Source organism: Miscanthus floridulus, chromosome 4, assembly GCF_019320115.1.
Source record: "Miscanthus floridulus cultivar M001 chromosome 4, ASM1932011v1, whole genome shotgun sequence".
In the NCBI taxonomy this organism is placed as follows: Eukaryota; Viridiplantae; Streptophyta; class Magnoliopsida; order Poales; family Poaceae; genus Miscanthus; species Miscanthus floridulus.
The window spans coordinates 100,303,935-100,322,318 of NC_089583.1; the positions used below are offsets into that span (position 1 = coordinate 100,303,935).

At 45.6% G+C, this 18,384-nt stretch overlaps 1 protein-coding gene across 1 annotated transcript; it reads left to right on the forward strand.

Annotated features, from left to right (window-relative positions):
* The first annotated feature begins 3,365 nt into the window (after nt 1-3,365).
* On the forward strand, nt 3,366-9,935 carry LOC136552320 (protein argonaute 18-like). Its single transcript, XM_066543860.1, has 22 exons — nt 3,366-3,519; nt 4,344-5,006; nt 5,103-5,452; nt 5,544-5,683; nt 5,944-6,056; nt 6,132-6,238; nt 6,362-6,497; nt 6,581-6,697; nt 6,788-6,895; nt 6,990-7,061; nt 7,385-7,507; nt 7,593-7,749; nt 7,827-7,948; nt 8,021-8,155; nt 8,230-8,333; nt 8,425-8,487; nt 8,566-8,629; nt 8,706-8,829; nt 8,912-8,985; nt 9,067-9,161; nt 9,237-9,268; nt 9,446-9,935. Exons 2-22 carry the CDS (start codon nt 4,368-4,370, stop codon nt 9,628-9,630), a joined length of 3,060 nt encoding a protein of 1,019 aa, XP_066399957.1. The 5' UTR covers nt 3,366-3,519; nt 4,344-4,367; the 3' UTR covers nt 9,631-9,935.
* The last annotated feature ends 8,449 nt before the right edge of the window (nt 9,936-18,384 follow it).

An 18,384-nucleotide genomic window follows, 5' to 3' on the forward strand; every position in this document is an offset into this window, starting at 1 on the left:
CAGGCTACAGAAACGAATGAGCTATCATCCGATTGACCTGGTTAGGCAATGAGGCTCTAGTCAACTACCTGGCCCGGGGCGAGTACTTCATTAGGTCGCTGAGTTGTTTGGTTGGCGGCCAGTTAGGCAACTTTGCCTACCAGGCAAAAATCTTAGGCTGTTGATTTTGGCCGCTAGATAGTCAGGATCGCTATCTGGCAAGATTAGCTATCTGCCAGACTTCGAACCAAATAGGTGCGTCATGCACACAAAGGGGACAGGGGAGTTGGGAGAGGGCAATAGCACATGCCATATCGGATTGGAGAAGAATGCGTCTCATCGGCTCTAGTAAGAAAGATGGGATGAGGGAGAGCTTGTTTGGCCACCTATTAGAGCATTGTTTTTCAAAAAAAAACCAAAAATAGTCAAGAGGAGTCTTTTACTTAGCTTGTTGGAGGGCTCTGTCTCAAAGAGAGTAGAGCAATTTTAAAAAAAAGAGCAAAAGCGAATCCCCTATGTTGATATCCTACCAAAAATTAAGAATAACCATTATCTCTAGGACAATTGTACTTATTAGATTAGAAGAAGCTCTAAGAGGCTCTTTAACACTTTTACCAAAAACCTAGTTTTGGAGGCACTAAAAAAACTTTGACTCCTCCACAAAACAACTCACCCTTAATCCATTCTCCTTTATTTAAAAAAACTACCACTTTTAACCAATTTTGTCGACCTGCTCTGATCAAAAGGTTGCACCGTCGTGTCACATGCTGCCACCCGTTGTCACGCGGCCTACGCCTAGCGACTAGCCCACCGTAGCCAGCAGTAGCAGCCCAACCAGAAACGGATTGTCAACAAGTTGACCAAGAGGCAGACAACCATAGCCAGCTACGGACACCTATATTCGGGCAGGAATGAATGAGCTATCATCTGATTGACCTGGTTAGGCGATGAGGCTCTAGTCAACTACCTGGCCCGGAGCGAGTACTTCATTACGTGCACGAGAAGGTCACTGAGTTGTTTGGTTGGCGACCGGTTAGGCAACTTTGCCTGCCAGGCAAAAATCCTAGGCTGTTGATTTTGGTCGCTAGATAGTCATGATCACTATCTGGCAAGATTAGCTGTCTGCCAGGCTTCGAACCAAATAGGTGCGTCGTGCACACAAAGGGGACAGGGGAGTTGGGAGAGGGCAACAACACATGCCATATCGGATTGGAGAAGAACGCGTCTCATCGGCTCTAGCGAGAAAGATGGGATGAGGGTGAGCTTGTTTGGCCACCTATTAGAGCATTGTTTTTTTTAAAAAAAACCCAAAAATAGTCAAGAGGAGTCTTTTACTTAGCTTGTTGGAGGGCTCTGTCTCAAAGAGAGCAGAGCAATTTAAAAAAAAAAGAGCGAAAGCGAATCCCCTATGTTGATATCCTACCAAAAATTAAGAATAACCATTATCTCTAGGACAATTGTATTTATTAGATTAGATGAAGCTCTAAGAGGCTCTTTAACACTTTAACCAAAAACCTGGTTTTGGAGGCACTAAAAAAACTTTGACTCCCCCACAAAAACAACTCACCCTTAATCCATTCTCCTTTATTTTAAAAAAAAACTGCCACTTTTAACCAATTTTGTGGACCTACTCTGATCAAAAGGTTGCACCGTCGTGTCACATGCTGCCACCCGTTGTCACGCGGCCTACACCTAGCGACTAGCCCACTGTAGCCCGCAGTAGCAGCCCAACCAGAAAACGGATTGTCAACAAGTTGACCAAGAGGCAGACATCCATAGCCAGCTACGGACACCTATATTCGGGTAGGAATGAATGAGCTTTCATCCGATTGACCTGGTTAGGCAATGAGGCTCTAGTCAACTACCTGGCCCGGGGCGAGTACTTCATTAGGTGCACGAGAAGGTCGCTGAGTTGTTTGGTTGGCGGCCGGTTAGACAACTTTGCCTGCCAGGTAAAAATCCTAGGCTGTTGATTTTGGTCGCTGGATAGTGTCAGGATCGCTGTTTGGCAAGATTAGCTATCTGTGAGGCTTCGAGCCAAATAGGTGCGTCGTGCGCACAAGGGGATAGTGGAGTTGGGGGAGGGCAACAGCACATGCCAAATCGCTCTAAGAGAGCAGAGTAATTGTCAAAAGAAAAGAGCGAAAGCGAATCCCCTGTGATGATATCCTACCAAAAATTAAGAATAACAATTATCTCTAGGACAATTGTACTTATTAGATTAGAAGGAGCTCTAAGATTAAACAAAAACCTGGTTTTGGAGGCATAAAAAACTTTGACTCCCCCAGAAAACAACTCACCCTTAATCCATTCTCTTTTTTGTTTTAAAAAGGCTACCACTTTTAACCAATTTTGTCGACCTGCTCTGATCAAAAGGTTGCACCGTCATGTCACATGCTGCCACCCGTTGTCACGTGGCCTACGCCTTGCCACTAGCCCACCATAGCCAGCAGTAGCATCCCAACCAGAAACGGATTGTCAACAAGTTGACCAAGAGGTAGACAACCATAGCCAGCTCCAGACACCTATATTCGGGTAGGAATGAATGAGCTATCATCCGATTAATCTGGTTAGGCAACGAGGCTCTATTCAACTACCTGGCCCGGGACATGTACTTCATTATGTGCATGAGAAAGGTCGTTGAGTTGTTTGGTTGGCGACCGGTTTGGCAACTTTTCCTGCCAGATAAAAATCCCAAGCTGTTGATTTTGGTCGCTGAATAGTCAGAATAGCTATATGGCAAGATTAGCTGTCTACCACGCTTCGAACTAAATAGGTGCGCCGTGCGCACAAAGGGGATATGTGAATTGGGAGAGGGCAACAACACATGTCATATCAGATTGGGGAAGAACACGTCTGACCGGCTCTAGCGAGAAAGATGGGATGAGGGAGAGCCTGTTTGGCCACCTATTGGAGCATTGTTTTTTTTTAAACCAAAAAATAGCCGAGGGGAGTCTTTTACTTAGCTTGTTGGAGGGCTCCGTCTGAAGGAGAGCAGAGTAATTTTCGAAAAAGAAAAATAAAGAGCCAAAGCAAATCCTATGTGATGATATCCTACAAAAAAATTAAGAATAATATAATTATCTCTAGGAGTATTATAGAAACGAAAACTACTAAACTGCGGAGTCATTCCATAGACTGTTGTTGTCCATGGAGATGGAGCAGCCAAACGGGCCGTGGACTCATGGTCGTGGTCAGTCGTGGGCTCGTGGCTCGTGGGAGACGACGGGACGGTTGTGTGATGGTGGGGACCACATCCACCGCACCTTCCGAAAAGACCTGGTGGGCCCCCACCTGACCTGTTGATTTGCTGATGACTCCTTCCCTCCCCGCCTATATATATTGGGCCCTGCGGTGCAGGCTTCCAGCAGCACCAGAGCCGCAGTACCAGTACACAGCTCCGCACTCGCAGGGCAAACCACGCGACAAAGGAAGTTGCGCAGACGGCGAGGCAGCCAGACGGCCGTTCCCTCTCCCCTGCCGCCGCCGCGGCCACTTCTTCGCATCTCCTCGCCGGCCGTCGCTGAGCGCAGAAGAAAGGTTCCCCCCATCGCTGTCGCGGACCTCTTCGCATCTCTGCGATGTTCGTTTGATTTCTTGGATTGTTTGGAGCTTTCCTTTTTTTTTTCTCGAACGCGCGGTGAATTCTTTTCGAGCGACGCGGTTTGGTTTGGGATCTGCTGGGTAACGGGGTCCAGCCACTGCGGTCTACGGTGACCTCTTGTCTCCCTCTGGGGACGATTGGAAAGGGACTCGTCGCTCGGTTGTTTCTTGGCTCTTTCGCTTTGTCTCGCACCGTCAGTTCTTCTTGATGGTTACTTCTGTTTCTTGTTTTGGCTTTGTTCTGTTACAAAAGAAGCTCTCGTGGACACACGGTTCCTTTTCTTTGAATCGGTGGGGTTCTTGATCCCTAACCATGTGTTCGAAGCTTCTGATCTAAGAATTTTCATGGATTTTCAGATGTATATGTGTTTTTATTTAAAAAAGACTGTCCGATGAGAACGAGGTTTTCTTGCCTACCACATGCTCTTTGTTGGTTCCGCTCCGTGAGTCGTGGGGGGTTCGATGAGGAACAGTGCTCCATATTTTTATATCCAAAAAAAAATCTTTAAGTTGTCGCGGTTCTTTCTTCTCCCGGAATTAAAGTTTAACAATCATTTATGGAATTTATGATGTGAGTCTTCTTTCACATTTCTTCTTGGATTCTTGGATATTAACGTCGAACGGTGAAATGCGATTTGTTTCCCTATTTCCCCGCCAGCACCTTCCATCTTTATTTCCGTCTCCGTTGCCTTCCTTTCTTTTCGTGCGAGTTGCGACTGTGTTGTACTAGTAGTTGATCATGGGCGCTTGATCTTTCCCAGGGGCGTGAGGCGTGAGCAACTGCCATGGCGAGTCATCAGCGCGGAGGAGGTCGGGTTGGCGGCCGGGGTCAGGCGAACCCCAACGTCGTTCAGGGCCAGGGGGGCCGGGGCTACGGCGGCGGTGGCGGGCGTGGCGGCCAGTACTACGGCGGCGACGACAGCGGAGGCCGCGGCGGCGGACGTGGTGGCGGCAGGGGCGGTGGTCGTAGCTTCGACGGCCGCGGCGGCGGGTACCCGGAAGGGGGCCGCGGGGGCCGAGGCGGCGGAGGATTCCAGGAAGTACGTGGCGGAGGCCGAGGTGGCGGCGGCGGCGGCTACCAGGGCGGCGGCCGAGGTGGTGGTGGCGGCTACAACGACGGCCGTGGCGGGGGCCGAGGTGGTCGCGGCTACCAGGGACAGGGAGGCAGCGACTACGGCCGCGAGCGCGGGCTTGGAGGTCTGCAACCTCCACGTCCTGATCTGCGCCAAGCCGGTCCGCCGCTCGCGGATCGCTACGCGGCCGACGCGGCCGCGCTGAGGGAGAAGTTCAAGACGATGGACATCTACCGCGACGCGCCCATGTTCCCAGCGCGCCCGGGCTTCGGCGCCGTGGGGACGCCGTGCGTCGTCAAGGCCAACCACTTCTTCGTCGGCCTCGTCGACAAGGGCCTGCACCACTACGACGTAAGACCGCTCTCCGCGCCGCGTTGTCAATCCATCGTGGCGTTCATCTGATCACCGTTTCCCACCGTTGCTATGGTGGTTTGTGTGTTTCTGCAGGTGACCATCTCACCAGAGACGACGCTAAAGGGCATATACAGGCAAGTCATGTCGAAGCTGGTTTCTGAGAACAGGCAGACCGAGCTTGGCGGCCGCCTACCCGCATACGACGGCCAGAAGTCACTGTTCACCGCCGGCGAGCTGCCCTTCAAAAGCAAGGAATTCGTGGTCACCTTGCCTGGCAGGGTGGAAAAGAGGTACAAGGTGGTGATCAAGCATGCCACGGCGGTCAGCCTGGACCAGCTGTTCATGCTCATGGCAGGCTACCCTACGGACATCCCGACGCAGGCGCTGCAGGTGCTCGACATTGTGCTGCGTGACATTGTGCTCAACGAACGCAACTCCATGGAGTAAGTACTTGGCTTGGGTTTATTTTACACCTCTCAGCGTTCTCGATTTGAGATGACAACGTTTTCATTCTGTTATTTTGACAATGCGCAGGTACGTTGCAGTTGGCCGGTCCTTCTTCTCACCACTCATAGCGCCAGAGGGACCCAAGAATCTTGGCCTGGGTGTGGAGGGATGGAAGGGTTTCTATCAGAGCATCAGGCCGACACAGAAGGGCCTGTCTGTGATCGTAGGTATGATTTCACTTGTACATTGGAATTCTTATGATCTGTCTAAGTTTTCTGTGATATCTTGAGAAAACACGTCTGGGATGCTTATATGGTAGAAACGATCTGCACTGTGCAATTTGATTTCATATGGCTGGTTGACATATAGTGAGATGAACTGGAACGTCTGTACTTTTGTGTTTCAATTGAAAGGAGTCTTTCACATTCCAGTTCAAATTTTTGTATGTTTTATTAAGATGTCTGACGGCTGCATATTTCCATTGCAGACATTTCTTCGACAGCTTTCATTCGACCCATGCCACTGATTGAATTTGTGATGGAGATTCTGAACAAAGATAGCAGGACCTTTAGAAGTATTACTCCCATGGATCTTGTCAAGGTAGGGTTTTTTTTTCATTTCTAAGCTACAAAGAGCATTGTGCATGAGATGGATTTGGCTCTTCTGAATTTGCAGCTCAAGAAAGCCCTCAGGGGTGTGAGGATTGAAGTCACACACCGAGGAGACGCACGCCGGAAGTACAGGATTGCCAGCCTGACAACCAGTCCTCCTTCTTTACAGTTGTAGGACCTCACTCCTTTTCCTCTATGTTGAAGAGAACATCCTTGTCTCCCTAGTTCAGAAATGCAGGGATCAAACTTCTCGATGTTAGCGTTTATTTTGATACTTTTTCTTCAAATCAACAGCTTTGAATCGTCCGCTGGAGTTCAGAAGTCTGTCGCAGATTACTTCAGAGAGGCATACAAGCTGGAAATGCACTACGATTTTCTCCCATGCCTCCAAGTTGGCAGTGATCAGAGGCCGAACTACCTCCCTATGGAGGTTACTGACTATGGCCTATGCTTCACCACTCTTTCCCTTCTATATTGTCTGCTCTTGTTTCTTAATTTCCATTTGGATTTCAGGTTTGCAAGATAGTAGCTGGACAGCAATACCGGAAGAAGTTGGATAGCCAACAAGTCTCTAAACTAATGGACTCAACCTGCCAGCGCCCATCTGACCGTGAGAACAACATTCGTCAGGTTTTTGCTATTTCTGCATTTTTTTTCTGTTTTATCTGATTTAAACTGTGGGTAAACAAACTTAAAGTTCTCTAAATCTCTTTTGCTTAGGTTGTTGAGCACAATGACTACAATAGAACTGAGCGTGCAAGTGAATTTGGCATGGAGGTTGACTATCGTCCTACTTCAGTTCAGGCCAGAGTCCTGCCAGCTCCCACTGTAGTCCTTCTTCCATGTGTCAAGCAGTTTTGTTTTGTTTTTGCAAATGTGATGCATTTTTTATTATAACCATGTTCTATTTTTATTTCTGTAGCTGAAGTACCGTGGCACTGGATCTGAAAGTTTGTGTAGTCCAAAGGATGGGCAGTGGAACATGATTAAAAAGGTACGTCATGAGCAGTTGATCAACCATTGACATTGCAGCATTTTGAAAACCTTATCTAATTCAATGTGCGGTCAACATAGTATTGTCTATGGACAAGTAAATCCTTTCTGTGCTAAATATCATGATTTATAGGTGAAACTTGACTCGTTGCTTGAGTTTTGTTCTCTCTATACTAGGGGTCTCTTCTGTCATTACCCCAATAGGCTAGCTACATGTTCACTCAAGTGGTCCTATTTCTTGCACTGGAATAATGGAATTTGTGAGGGTAAATATATGTTATTAATTTGTTTCATTGTCTTCACTTTCTATTTTGTTATGTGCAGCAAGTAGTACATGGTGCAAGGGTGGGCAACTGGGCCTGCGTTAACTTTTGTCATGAATTGCCCAGAGATGTTGTTGGTAAATTCTGCTCTGATCTGGTTAAATGGTCTCGTACTACTGGAGTGGTAATCTACATTTACGTTATGCCTTTGATTGCCAGTTTACCATTTCTTTCATGACTCCCAGTTTACCATTTCACTCTGGTTTCAGGACATGGATAACTTGAGACTTCCAATATACCTTGTTCGTCCTGAACAAGTTGAAACTGATCTTCATAGGCTGTGTCAGGATGCTCGGAACAAGCTAAGAGTGCAAAAGATAGATCTTTTGCTTGCTATACTGCCAGAGAAAAACGGCAACTTATATGGTAATATTTCTTACAGCAAACTTTCTTTCTTCCCTGATTATCACATATATGTCATTCCTGACTACTCTGAACAACAGGTAATTTCAAAAGGATCTGCGAGACAGAGATTGGTATCATGTCGCAGTGTTGCCTGGATAAAAATGTTAGAAGTGCAGGTCCTCCGTACTTTGCTAATGTTGCTATTAAGATCAATGCCAAGGTTAATCTCAACTAGATCTCTTCACAAAATTTGTTGAGCAACATGATACTAATATATTCACTCTCTCCGCAGTTTGGAGGAAGGAACTTAGAATTTGCTAATCCCAAAGAAAGCTTACCGGTTGTTTCGATTGAACCAACAATTATATTTGGTGCCGATGTCACTCACCCAGCTGCTCTAGATGATACTGCCCCTTCCATTGCTTCTGTAAGCTCTTTTCTGTTTACAATAGGGATAGTATCATCTCATCACAATAACACATTCTGCCTGGTTCCATGTAGGTTGTTGCCTCCCAAGACTGGCCCAAGGTGGCTAACTATAATGGCATTGCCCGTGCACAAGGTCACCGTAAAGAGCTCATCGATGGCCTGGAAGACATTGTCAAGTACGACCATCGTGATCTCTGAAATTTAAATGACATCCCATTGAGAGTTTACACTCGATTGAGAGTTCCTTAATTTACAAAATATTTGCAGGGAACTCCTACTTGCATTTGAGGAACGGTCTAAGCAGAGACCCAAGCAGCTGATCTTCTACAGGTTAGTAACTTAGTATCTTGTTGGTTTTCTGACTGATGCCATGATAATTGACAAACCCACCCCTTCTTTCACCGTTAGGGATGGTGTAAGTGAGGGCCAATTCAAACAAGTGCTGGAACAAGAAATCCCAGAGATAGAGAAGGTAAAAACAAATTGAGAGAATGGCACTTCAAGTGTTGCCTCAGTTACAACATTCATACTTAATACCTACCCTTCAGGCATGGAAAGCTCGTTACAATGAGAAGCCAAAGATCACCTTCATAGTGGTGCAGAAGAGGCACCACACAAGGCTCTTCCCCAATGATCGCCAATGGACAGACAGGAGTGGAAATATTCTACCTGGTTAGGAGTGCAGGCGTGTTTGCTTCTGTTTTTAGTGTGTTTTTTAACAATGATTTTGCTCAAATGTTTCTGGAATTTGCAGGCACTGTAGTTGATAAGAATATCTGCCACCCAACAGAATTTGATTTCTTCCTGTGCAGCCATGCTGGTATCAAGGTATGTGTGTAGCATGTTGCAACTAATTTTGACATTTTTTTTCCAAATGCTTCTGAAGATTAGCTGCTTGCGAAATTGCAGGGAACAAGTCGACCTACGCATTACCATGTGCTGCGAGATGACAATAAGTTCACTGCAGATGCTCTGCAGTCTCTCACATATAACTTATGCTACTTGTAAGCATGCCCTTCCCTGCCATCTTGTTTTTTTGCAACTCATTTGTCTGACGGGTCTCTTGTATTTTCTTTCAGGTATTCAAGCTGCACTCGCTCTGTGTCAATCGGTATGTCCTCTTGTGTCATCGAGAACTTTAGTTATGTATTTTCCAGTGCAAAACATTGCTATGGATTTTTTTGTATTTAATTTAATATAAAACTGCTTCTGTTCAACATAAATACGTAACATATTATGAATGGAAAAAGGGATAAACTTAGGAAATAACCTTATTTTGAATTGACAGCTCCTCCCGCATACTACGCCCACAAGCTAGCGTTCCGTGCCCGCTTCTACGTCAACCAAGGCTCTGATGCAGCGACAAGTGTCGGCTCTTTTGGTTCATCTGCTCCCGCTGCTGCTGCTGCTGCTGGTCCGAAGCCACTTCCGGAGATCAAGGGTGAACTGAAAAGGCTCATGTTCTACTGCTAGTCCTTGACCACTGAAAACCTCCTGAACAAGGCTTTGCTACTAAAGTCTCAAGTCCCTGTGCTCTGAAGGAGACTTGGATAATAGTGTCTGCACTGGATGCATTTTTCTGTTCGCTGTTATAATTGCAGTTACTGATTTGTGTTAGTTTGTGGTTTGCATTTTATTTTATAAACAATCGAAGTCTTTGCTCAAGTTCAATACTATATCCAGTTACTCAGAATGACAGTCGTGTATTCGTCATGCATGTACTGGTTTAGCTTGCAGTCCTACTAAGGTTTCCCTTGAAGTAGTTGCATGAATTTTATTCATCACTTTTTTGACGGCTAAGGGGTAATCAAAATAAAGATGATATACTCTATATTCTAAATTATAAGATATTTTGGCTTTTCTAAATTCATAGCTTTTGTTATGCACTTAGGTATAGTGTATGTCTAAATACATAACAAAAACAATATACATAGAAAGCCAAAACTCTTGTAAGTTGAAAGGAGTATATTACATATGGCACGAGCAGGCAAGTCCCAGTATTTCCGTAGGAGATCAGCAATGCAATTGTGAATACTTGCAACACAAAAAGATGTCACGACGAAATAGGCCACCAAATCGTTTCCGGTCTATCCTCGGAAAAAAAATTGTATCGGTATCTTTGGAGATATATATTGGTGTATTCGACTTTAGACACAAGTTCTCTGATGGTGCTGCAATAGATAAAAAATAAATATGGCTGATTTGTTTTATCCATTTCTCCCTATATTCAAAATCGTAGACCATTTTAGCTTTGTCCTAAATTAAATTTCTGACCAGTTAAATGGTAAAATCCACCAATATAGTTTGTCTTCTGTCTCATTATTTTTTTCATGAAATATATCCTGATAACATAGTTATTTGAACACCTAGATATTGTCATATGTTATAAAAAAATTGTCAAAATTAGAAGTTTAAGTTAAGACAAATCTAAAGTGACCTATAATTTGGTAAATAAGGACAATTCATCCTTAGCAATTGGCTATGATTAGCGTCATGCTTACTTCATCCGTCTCTAAATATTTGTCGCCAGTGAAATAGCAAGATGTCCTGAAATAACTTTCGTTGCTTATTAACGTGGGTTCCACATGTAGCTGCACTGTTGAGCAGGAAGCCTTATCCCTTCCTTTCCTTGCGGCCTCACATCACCATGCACAACCATTTTTTGTTAAAAAAAAATCCTAGCCTCATCCTCAACCTCGCCGTTACGCCTGTTCTCTGTTGACTCCCCTTCACTGAGAACCTTAGGCCTGTTCACTTGAACTTATCAGCCGGGTTATCAGCTAGAATCTACAATATTTTTTTTCTCTCACAACGAAACAGCTTCAGCCGGCTTTAATATCAGCGGAACATGCCGCTCTTACACTGGGCTACAGGGAGCCAGTAGCGTGGGCTCCTACTCCACGCGACGCTGCCATGGCTCTCCGACGCTTTTATTGCCACAGGTGTTAGAGAAATGGCGCTAGTTTCAAATTTTAGTTTGCTTTATTTGTGTAAAAATGGAGCCAGGGTTTATTTTGGCATTAAGTGGTGTTTGCCGCCAAGTGAAATGCATGTTTTGGTGTCCTCTTTGATTTATTCAAGGCAAAACAACGCACTCACGCGCGACTGTGAAAAAGTGGATGTGAACGGTGATTTATTTAATGTAAAAAAAAATCGGTGATGTGTGGCACGCGTGTCTTCTTCGGCCCCGTTCGCTGGTCTGAAACTTGGCTGAAAAACACGGTTCTAACTAAAATATTGTGAGAGAAAAATATTGTTTCGACTGAAAAAAAAAAACCGAACAAGCTAAATTTCAGACTAGCCGAACGAGGCCAAAAAATACAGGATTGATGGCATATCCATAAAAAAATGCAGAAAATAAATCATTGCTATGTAGGGGTATTTAGGTCTTTTGCCATTTGCATAGATTCCTAACCAGTCCAATCCTCCAACAACCGATATTTAAGGATGAAAGAGTATGCCTCACTAAAGGATGGACGGCGTTATTGTGCGACGGGTCGCGACCTGTCTTCTTCTCCGTCGTGACACCCACTCCCTCGCGGCCTCTGCTCCACCGCGCACACCCCTCCCTCGACGTCACCTCCCTCACGCATCCACCACCCGCAGCAGGTGGCTCGCCACCTCCCGTCGCCGTCTCCTCGACCTTGCCCTTCCCTAACCACACGACAGCCGTCAGTGAACTCTGCCCCGACGCCCTCGTCCCCGTCCCCGCCCTCGGCTTCCATCACCGGTGGCCTGCTCGTCCCCATCCTCCACTAATCACAGGGCACCGATGAGCTCCGCCGTGACGCCCGTGCCGCTAGCCCCCCAAAACCTCCTATAGTCGTCAGAGCAGCCAGACGAGTGGCCCATCTAAGCACACCTTCGCCGTGGTCAAACTGGAGTCCCCAACGCGCGAGCTTAAGCTGCAGTGCAGTACGCGGCCGTAGAGCCACCAGATCAGACTACCGTCAGTTTTGAGCAGACAACATCGTCATTATTAGGAGGCTGTCGTCGGGCTTGGACTAGAAGCATATCCCCCCTAAGCTAGCTGCACTCGCCCATGGGCCATGGCAAGATTGTTGGTGAGTGCAGCAGCTTACGGTATCGTGGGCACTCACAGAGCCCGCTCGACTGCGGCCTGCTAGTCCTAGGCGAGTTTCGCAGGCTCGTCGTCGGGATGATGGGATCGTCATGGACGGCGCAGATGCCGCGACTGTAGAGTGTAGAGAGACGTCGCGGAGCCCAACATCAACTCGAACAAGATTCTTCAGCTCCTAAAATTTTTCCCTCTGTACGGCAACAAGTTATTGAAAAAGAGGATTAACCTATTAAATTTAGATCCACTCGGGCATTAGTCTTGAGCAAACTAATAGCGAATTGTTAGAAGACATTAGTGTTAGTATTGATCTCCCACCAACGGCCTAACTGGGCCTTGTCCTCGCGCCCTGATCGGGGGCGCCCAACCCTACATGGTTGGTGGGCTCCCGTCGCACAGCGCCATAAAGGAAGGTGGGGGCCGGGGCTCGCGACACGAGGTTCACCGCGCCGCCAGTCACCCCACCGACATCCTAAACCCTAGACCCGATCGAAAGTAGGGGCGCTGCCAGCGACGGGAAGTACCACCGACGCCGGCAACGCCACCCGACGCTCACGCCGCCGCCGAGGACGCCACAGCGCCGACTCCCTCTCCACCGACCGTCGCTGCCGGCGCGCAGATGGCGTCCGTCAACGAAACCCCGGCCGGAGCTTCAACAACTACGGCATTTGACGGTTTGCCACCTATCACCCATCTCTCAATCTCTCTGTGAAATCTGAATGCTCTATTACTGTGCTAAGTATCCTGATCCGATGAATATACTAAGAACTCTAAATCTAACAATGGTATCAGAGCCACGGTTCGTCAAGAAATCAGATGCGGATCGGGAAAGAAAGTCGAAAACCAAACCCTAAGACCTAACCCTAATTCCCAAAATCAAAACTGAACAAGGGATTGAAGAAGGGGAAAAGGGAGGGTCGGATTCAAGAACCCTAGAACTCTAATCCGAAAGAGGGGAAAAGGGGAAGAAGAAAGAAGAAGGGTCAAACCCTAACCCTAATCCCATTTTCCATTCGGATGAACGAAAAGGAAAACGAATCGGCAAGAACAAAACTTTAAACCTAACCCTAGTTTTCCCCATTCGGATAAAACCGAAAAGAACAAACTCAAAAAAAAAGGAGAAAGGGGGAAAAATTAGGGTTAGGGTTCGTCGGGGATAAACCTCCACCGGCGCGGAAGAAGAAGAAGAAGCGCACCGGCTCTTTCGCCGGCGCTGGAGGAGAAACCGAGCCGAGGGCGCGGGCTCGGCCAAGAAACGGCTCGCCGGGCTCGGCCAAGAAAGCGCCACGGATAGGCCGCTCGACGGCGGCGTGCTCACCCGTTGGGGAGCACGCGCGCCGGTGAGGGGGCCAGCGACGGCGCCAAAGACCGCTCTGTTTTTCCTCGCTCGCGGCTGCTCGGCGGCGGCCGTCTCTGCTGCGGCTGAGAAGAGAAAAGCAGCGAGGAGAGAGAGAGGGGAAGAGCCGAATGCCTAGGGTTTCCAGGGCGTCGGCCGCGGCGACGTTTTGATCCGCGCGAAACGGCCGCTCGGCCGTCGGATCGAGACGGACGGCCGCGATTCGCTGGGCCAACTCGCCGGCCCAGGCGGGAGCGAGCGCGCGCGGCGCTTTGCCGGCCCAGGCCCAGGTTGCGGCCTGGGTGCGGCCTGTGCGCGCGAGGCAAGCCGGGCCGAGCCGGTTCAGCGCGTCTTGGGCCACGCTGGGCTGAAAAATGAAAGAAGAACAAGAAATTTTTTCTTATTATTTTCTAGAAACAATTTTAAATGCATATTTTGATGAATTTGAATGATTTTGACATAATTTTCTGTGCAAATTTTATCCAACGATATTTTGCCCAGAAAACAATGAATTTTTTAGTGCTTCTGGAAAATAATAACATGAAAAGATCATTAATGTTTCCGCTGTGCATGATAATTATTGTTCTCTTTGATTAAATTTGAACCAACGGGATAATTTAATTTTAAGAGAAATGAATTTCTGATAATGTTGATGCAATTATGATATTGTTATTTTTTGACCAACGTTGTTAATAACAATATTATAACTTTTGATCCATGAGAAATCGTGCATTAATTTTACTTCTGCCCAACGGTGATGTAAAATGTTTTGCATGGATGAATTATAAGTTTTAATTTGACCAACGTTGAGTTAAAGCATGAAATTTTATGTATAAATGTTTCTTACTTACTCTGGTATGATTTCAGGAGGCAAATGTATTGTGAACATTGCCAACATCCCGACACTCAACGGAACCAATCACCGTGTGTGGCGGGAGAAGTATGAATTGGAACTTGCGTTGGGAGAGGTCGATTTTGCCATCACCTCACCGTGTCCTACTGAGCCAGAGGACCCGGTGAGAGGTGACAATGAATCTGACGCTGATTTCGCTTCTCGGAAGCGTGATCATGCTGAAATAAGAATGAAATATGACCTTGAACATAGGCAATGGATTCTCTCCAACCGCAAGTGCCTGTTGGTAGCCAAAGCCACCATAGAAGATCAGATAAGGGGCTCAATCCCTGAATGTGCTACTGCCAAAGAATATCTTGAGAAAATCAAGAGTCAGTTTACTGGGTCTACCAAGGCCACAGCAAGTTCACTGATTAAGAAGCTTGTGAATGAGAAATTCACTGGTGGTAGCATAAGAGAGCACATTTTGAAGATGAACACTACGGCATCTAAGCTAAAAGAAATGAATTTGAAGGAGGAGGATTTCCTAATTCATTTGATTTTTGCTTCTTTGCCAAAAGAATATGACACATTCATTGTGAACTACAATATGCAGCCTGAAAGATGGGGCATAGAAAGACTCATCTCAATGTGTGCTCAAGAAGAGGAGATGATAAAGTCCTCATAAAGTGAATCTGCTCATTTTATGAAGGACAACAAAAGAAAGAACTTTAATGGCAAGAATTCTAAACCACAAGGGAAACCTAAGTGGGATAAGTCCTCTTCCTCCAGTTCACAGGGAAAGAAACCCCAGGATTCTGAGAATCAGCAGTATGGTGGAGCAGAAAAAGATCAGTGCAAGCACTGCTTCAAAAAGGGACACTACAAGAGGGATTGTCCAGACTTCCTGAAATCTCTGCAAAAGAAAGGTGATGAATTTATTACATTTGTAGATGAATCTCTGTATTTATGTTATGATAAATCCACTTGGTGGGTTGATTCAGGAGCAACTACTCATGTTGCAAATTCTTTACAGGGGTTAAGTGGGACGAGAACCTTGCAAAGAGGAGAAAGAACGATTAAAGTTGCAAATGGACTGCAAGCCAATGTTGAAGCCATTGGAGATTTTTCTTTAGAATTGAATAATGGTTTTGTACTTAGACTTAAAGAAGTACTTTATGTTCCCTCTTTGCGTAGAAATTTGATAAGTGTTTCGAAACTTGATGATGATAGAATTGATTGCCATTTTGGTGATGGCAAGTGTAAGATACTGGTTAATAATAAATGTGTTGGTCTTGCCTTCCGACAAGACAAGCTTTATTTATTATCTCTTGCTGAGAATGCGAACAATGTATGTGATGAGAATATGAATGATTCCCCATCTACGGATGTAACTAAGAAGCGGAAGAGAATTGATACTGTCTCTTCGAAATTATGGCATTGTCGCTTGGGCCATATTTCGAGGGGGAGAATGGAACGATTGGTTAAGGAATCAATTCTCCCGCGCTTAGAATTTTCAGATTTAGAACAATGTATTGATTGCATTAAAGGAAAGTATGTCAAGAAAATTAAGAAAGATGCCAAACGAAGCACAGGAATTTTAGAAATAATCCACACAGATATATGTGGTCCTTTTCCTGTGAAAAGTGTGGATGGTTATGACTCGTTTATAACATTCACAGACGATCACTCTCGTTATGGCAATATTTATCCAATTAAAGAAAGATCAGAAGCATTGGATAAATTTAAAATATTTAAAGCTGAAGTTGAAAATCAGCACAACAAGAAAATCAAGATAGTACGATCAGACCGAGGTGGAGAGTACTATGGGCGACATACCCCATATGGCCAAATTCCTGGACCTTTTGCAAGATTCCTACAGGAAAATAGCATAGTTGCTTAGTACTCCACACCGGGGGAGCCTCAGCAGAATGGAGTGGCTGAAAGACATAACCGTACCTTAATGGATATGGTAAGAAGCATGATGAGTTACTCCACATTACCGATTAGTTTATGGATGGAGGCACTGAAAACCGCCATTCACATACTTAATCGAGTACCAAGTAAATCGGTGTCTAAAACACCGTATGAATTATAGACAGGAAGGGAACCCTCACTTAACCATTTGCGTGTGTGGGGCTGTCCAGCTGAGGCAAAAGTGTTTAACCCGAACATAGGAAAGTTAGACTCCAAGACAGTCAGCTGCCATTTTATTGGCTATCCAGAAAGATCGAAAGGATATCGCTTCTATTGTCCTGACAGACATATGAAGATTGTAGAAACAAGACACGCTGTGTTCTTGGAGGATAACATGATCAGGGGGAGCGTGGTAGCACGAGAAATTAGCCTACAGGAGAAGCGGGTACATGTACCCACTCCGATGGTTGAAGAACCATTCTTCACGCTACCTGCTGCTGTTGCACCGACAGTGCAGGACACTGTAGTGCCAACACCTGTTGCAAGTTCTCCCGTGGCGACAATGAATAAACATGAGGAACCTGTCCTTGAGGAACCTATCCTTGAGGAAACTATAGAACCAAATGTTGCACATGAGGAAGAACAACAACAGCCCAATGTGGAACAAGTGCCGGAGGCACCTAGAAGGTCTCAAAGAATAAGAAGATCAGCTATTACTGATGACTATGAAGTTGATGAAACTGAAGAATGTCAGATGGGGGACGATCCCACCTCATTTGAAGAAGCCATGAGAAGTGACCACTCATCAAAGTGGCTTAAGGCCATGGAAGATGAATTGAAATCAATGAGTACCAATAAAGTTTGGGACTTAGAAAATATTCCTAAAGAAGCCAAAACAGTAGGCTGTAAATAGGTCTACAAAACGAAATATGACTCCCAAGGGAATATAGAAAGATTTAAAGCGCGACTCGTGGCGAAAGGCTTCACGCAAAGAGAAGGGATTGATTACAATGAGACGTTTTCTCCAGTCTCATGTAAAGATTCCTTCAGAATTATAATGGCACTTGTAGCCCACTATGACTTGGAGTTACATCAAATGGATGTAAAGACGGCTTTCCTAAATGGGGATTTGGAAGAAAATGTTTATATGGCACAACCGAAAGGTTTTGTCGTAAAAGGAAAGGAAAATATGGGATGCCGCCTGAAGAAATCAATCTACGGATTGAAACAAGCTTCAAGACAGTGGTATTTGAAGTTTGATAGAACGATAAAAGGTTTTGGGTTTGAAGAAAATGTTGAGGACAATTGCGTTTATGCAAAGTTCAGGAATAGAAAGTACATATTCCTAATTTTGTATGTGGATGATATCTTGCTTGCTAGCAGTGATATCAATCTACTAATGGAAACGAAGAAATTCTTGTCCTCGAACTTTGATATGAAAGATCTCGGTGAGGCCTCGTTCGTTTTAGGAATAGAGATTCACCGAGACAGGAGAAAAGGGGTTCTAGGATTATCGCAAAAGGCATACATAGAAAAGGTCCTGAAGAAATTTAGTATGCATGCGTGCAGTCCTTCACCTGCTCCTATAGTCAAGGGCGATAGATTTGGGGAACATCAGTGTCCCAAGAACCAATATGAAATTGACCGAATGAAAGCAGTACCGTATGCTTCAGCTGTTGGAAGTTTACAATATGCTCAAGTGTGTACACGCCCTGACTTAGCTTTTGTTACCGGGTTACTTGGCAGATATCAAAAGAATCCAGGAATTGAACATTGGAAATTAGTGAAGAAAGTCCTGCGTTATTTGTAGGGTACGAAAGGCCTCATGCTTACGTATAGAAGATCTGATTCCCTGCAGATAGAGGGGTATTCAGATTCTGATTATGCGGGAGACGAAAGAAAATCCACGTCAGGATATGTATTTACTCTCGCAGGAGGGGCTATATCGTGGAAAAGCTCCAAACAAACCGTAACTACATCCTCGACAATGTATGCCGAGTTTGTAGCATGCTATGAGGCAACGGGGCAGGTGAACTGGCTGAAGAAATTCATACCCGGATTGAA

Bases quoted from the DNA above. Each gene is read 5' to 3' on its own strand.
- LOC136552320 (XM_066543860.1), top strand. From the start codon at position 4,368: ATGGCGAGTCATCAGCGCGGAGGAGGTCGGGTTGGCGGCCGGGGTCAG. The intron at 5,684-5,943 runs GTATGATTTCAC...TTTCCATTGCAG, and splicing joins GGGCCTGTCTGTGATCGTAG to ACATTTCTTCGACAGCTTTC. The intron at 8,334-8,424 runs GTACGACCATCG...AAATATTTGCAG, and splicing joins GGCCTGGAAGACATTGTCAA to GGAACTCCTACTTGCATTTG.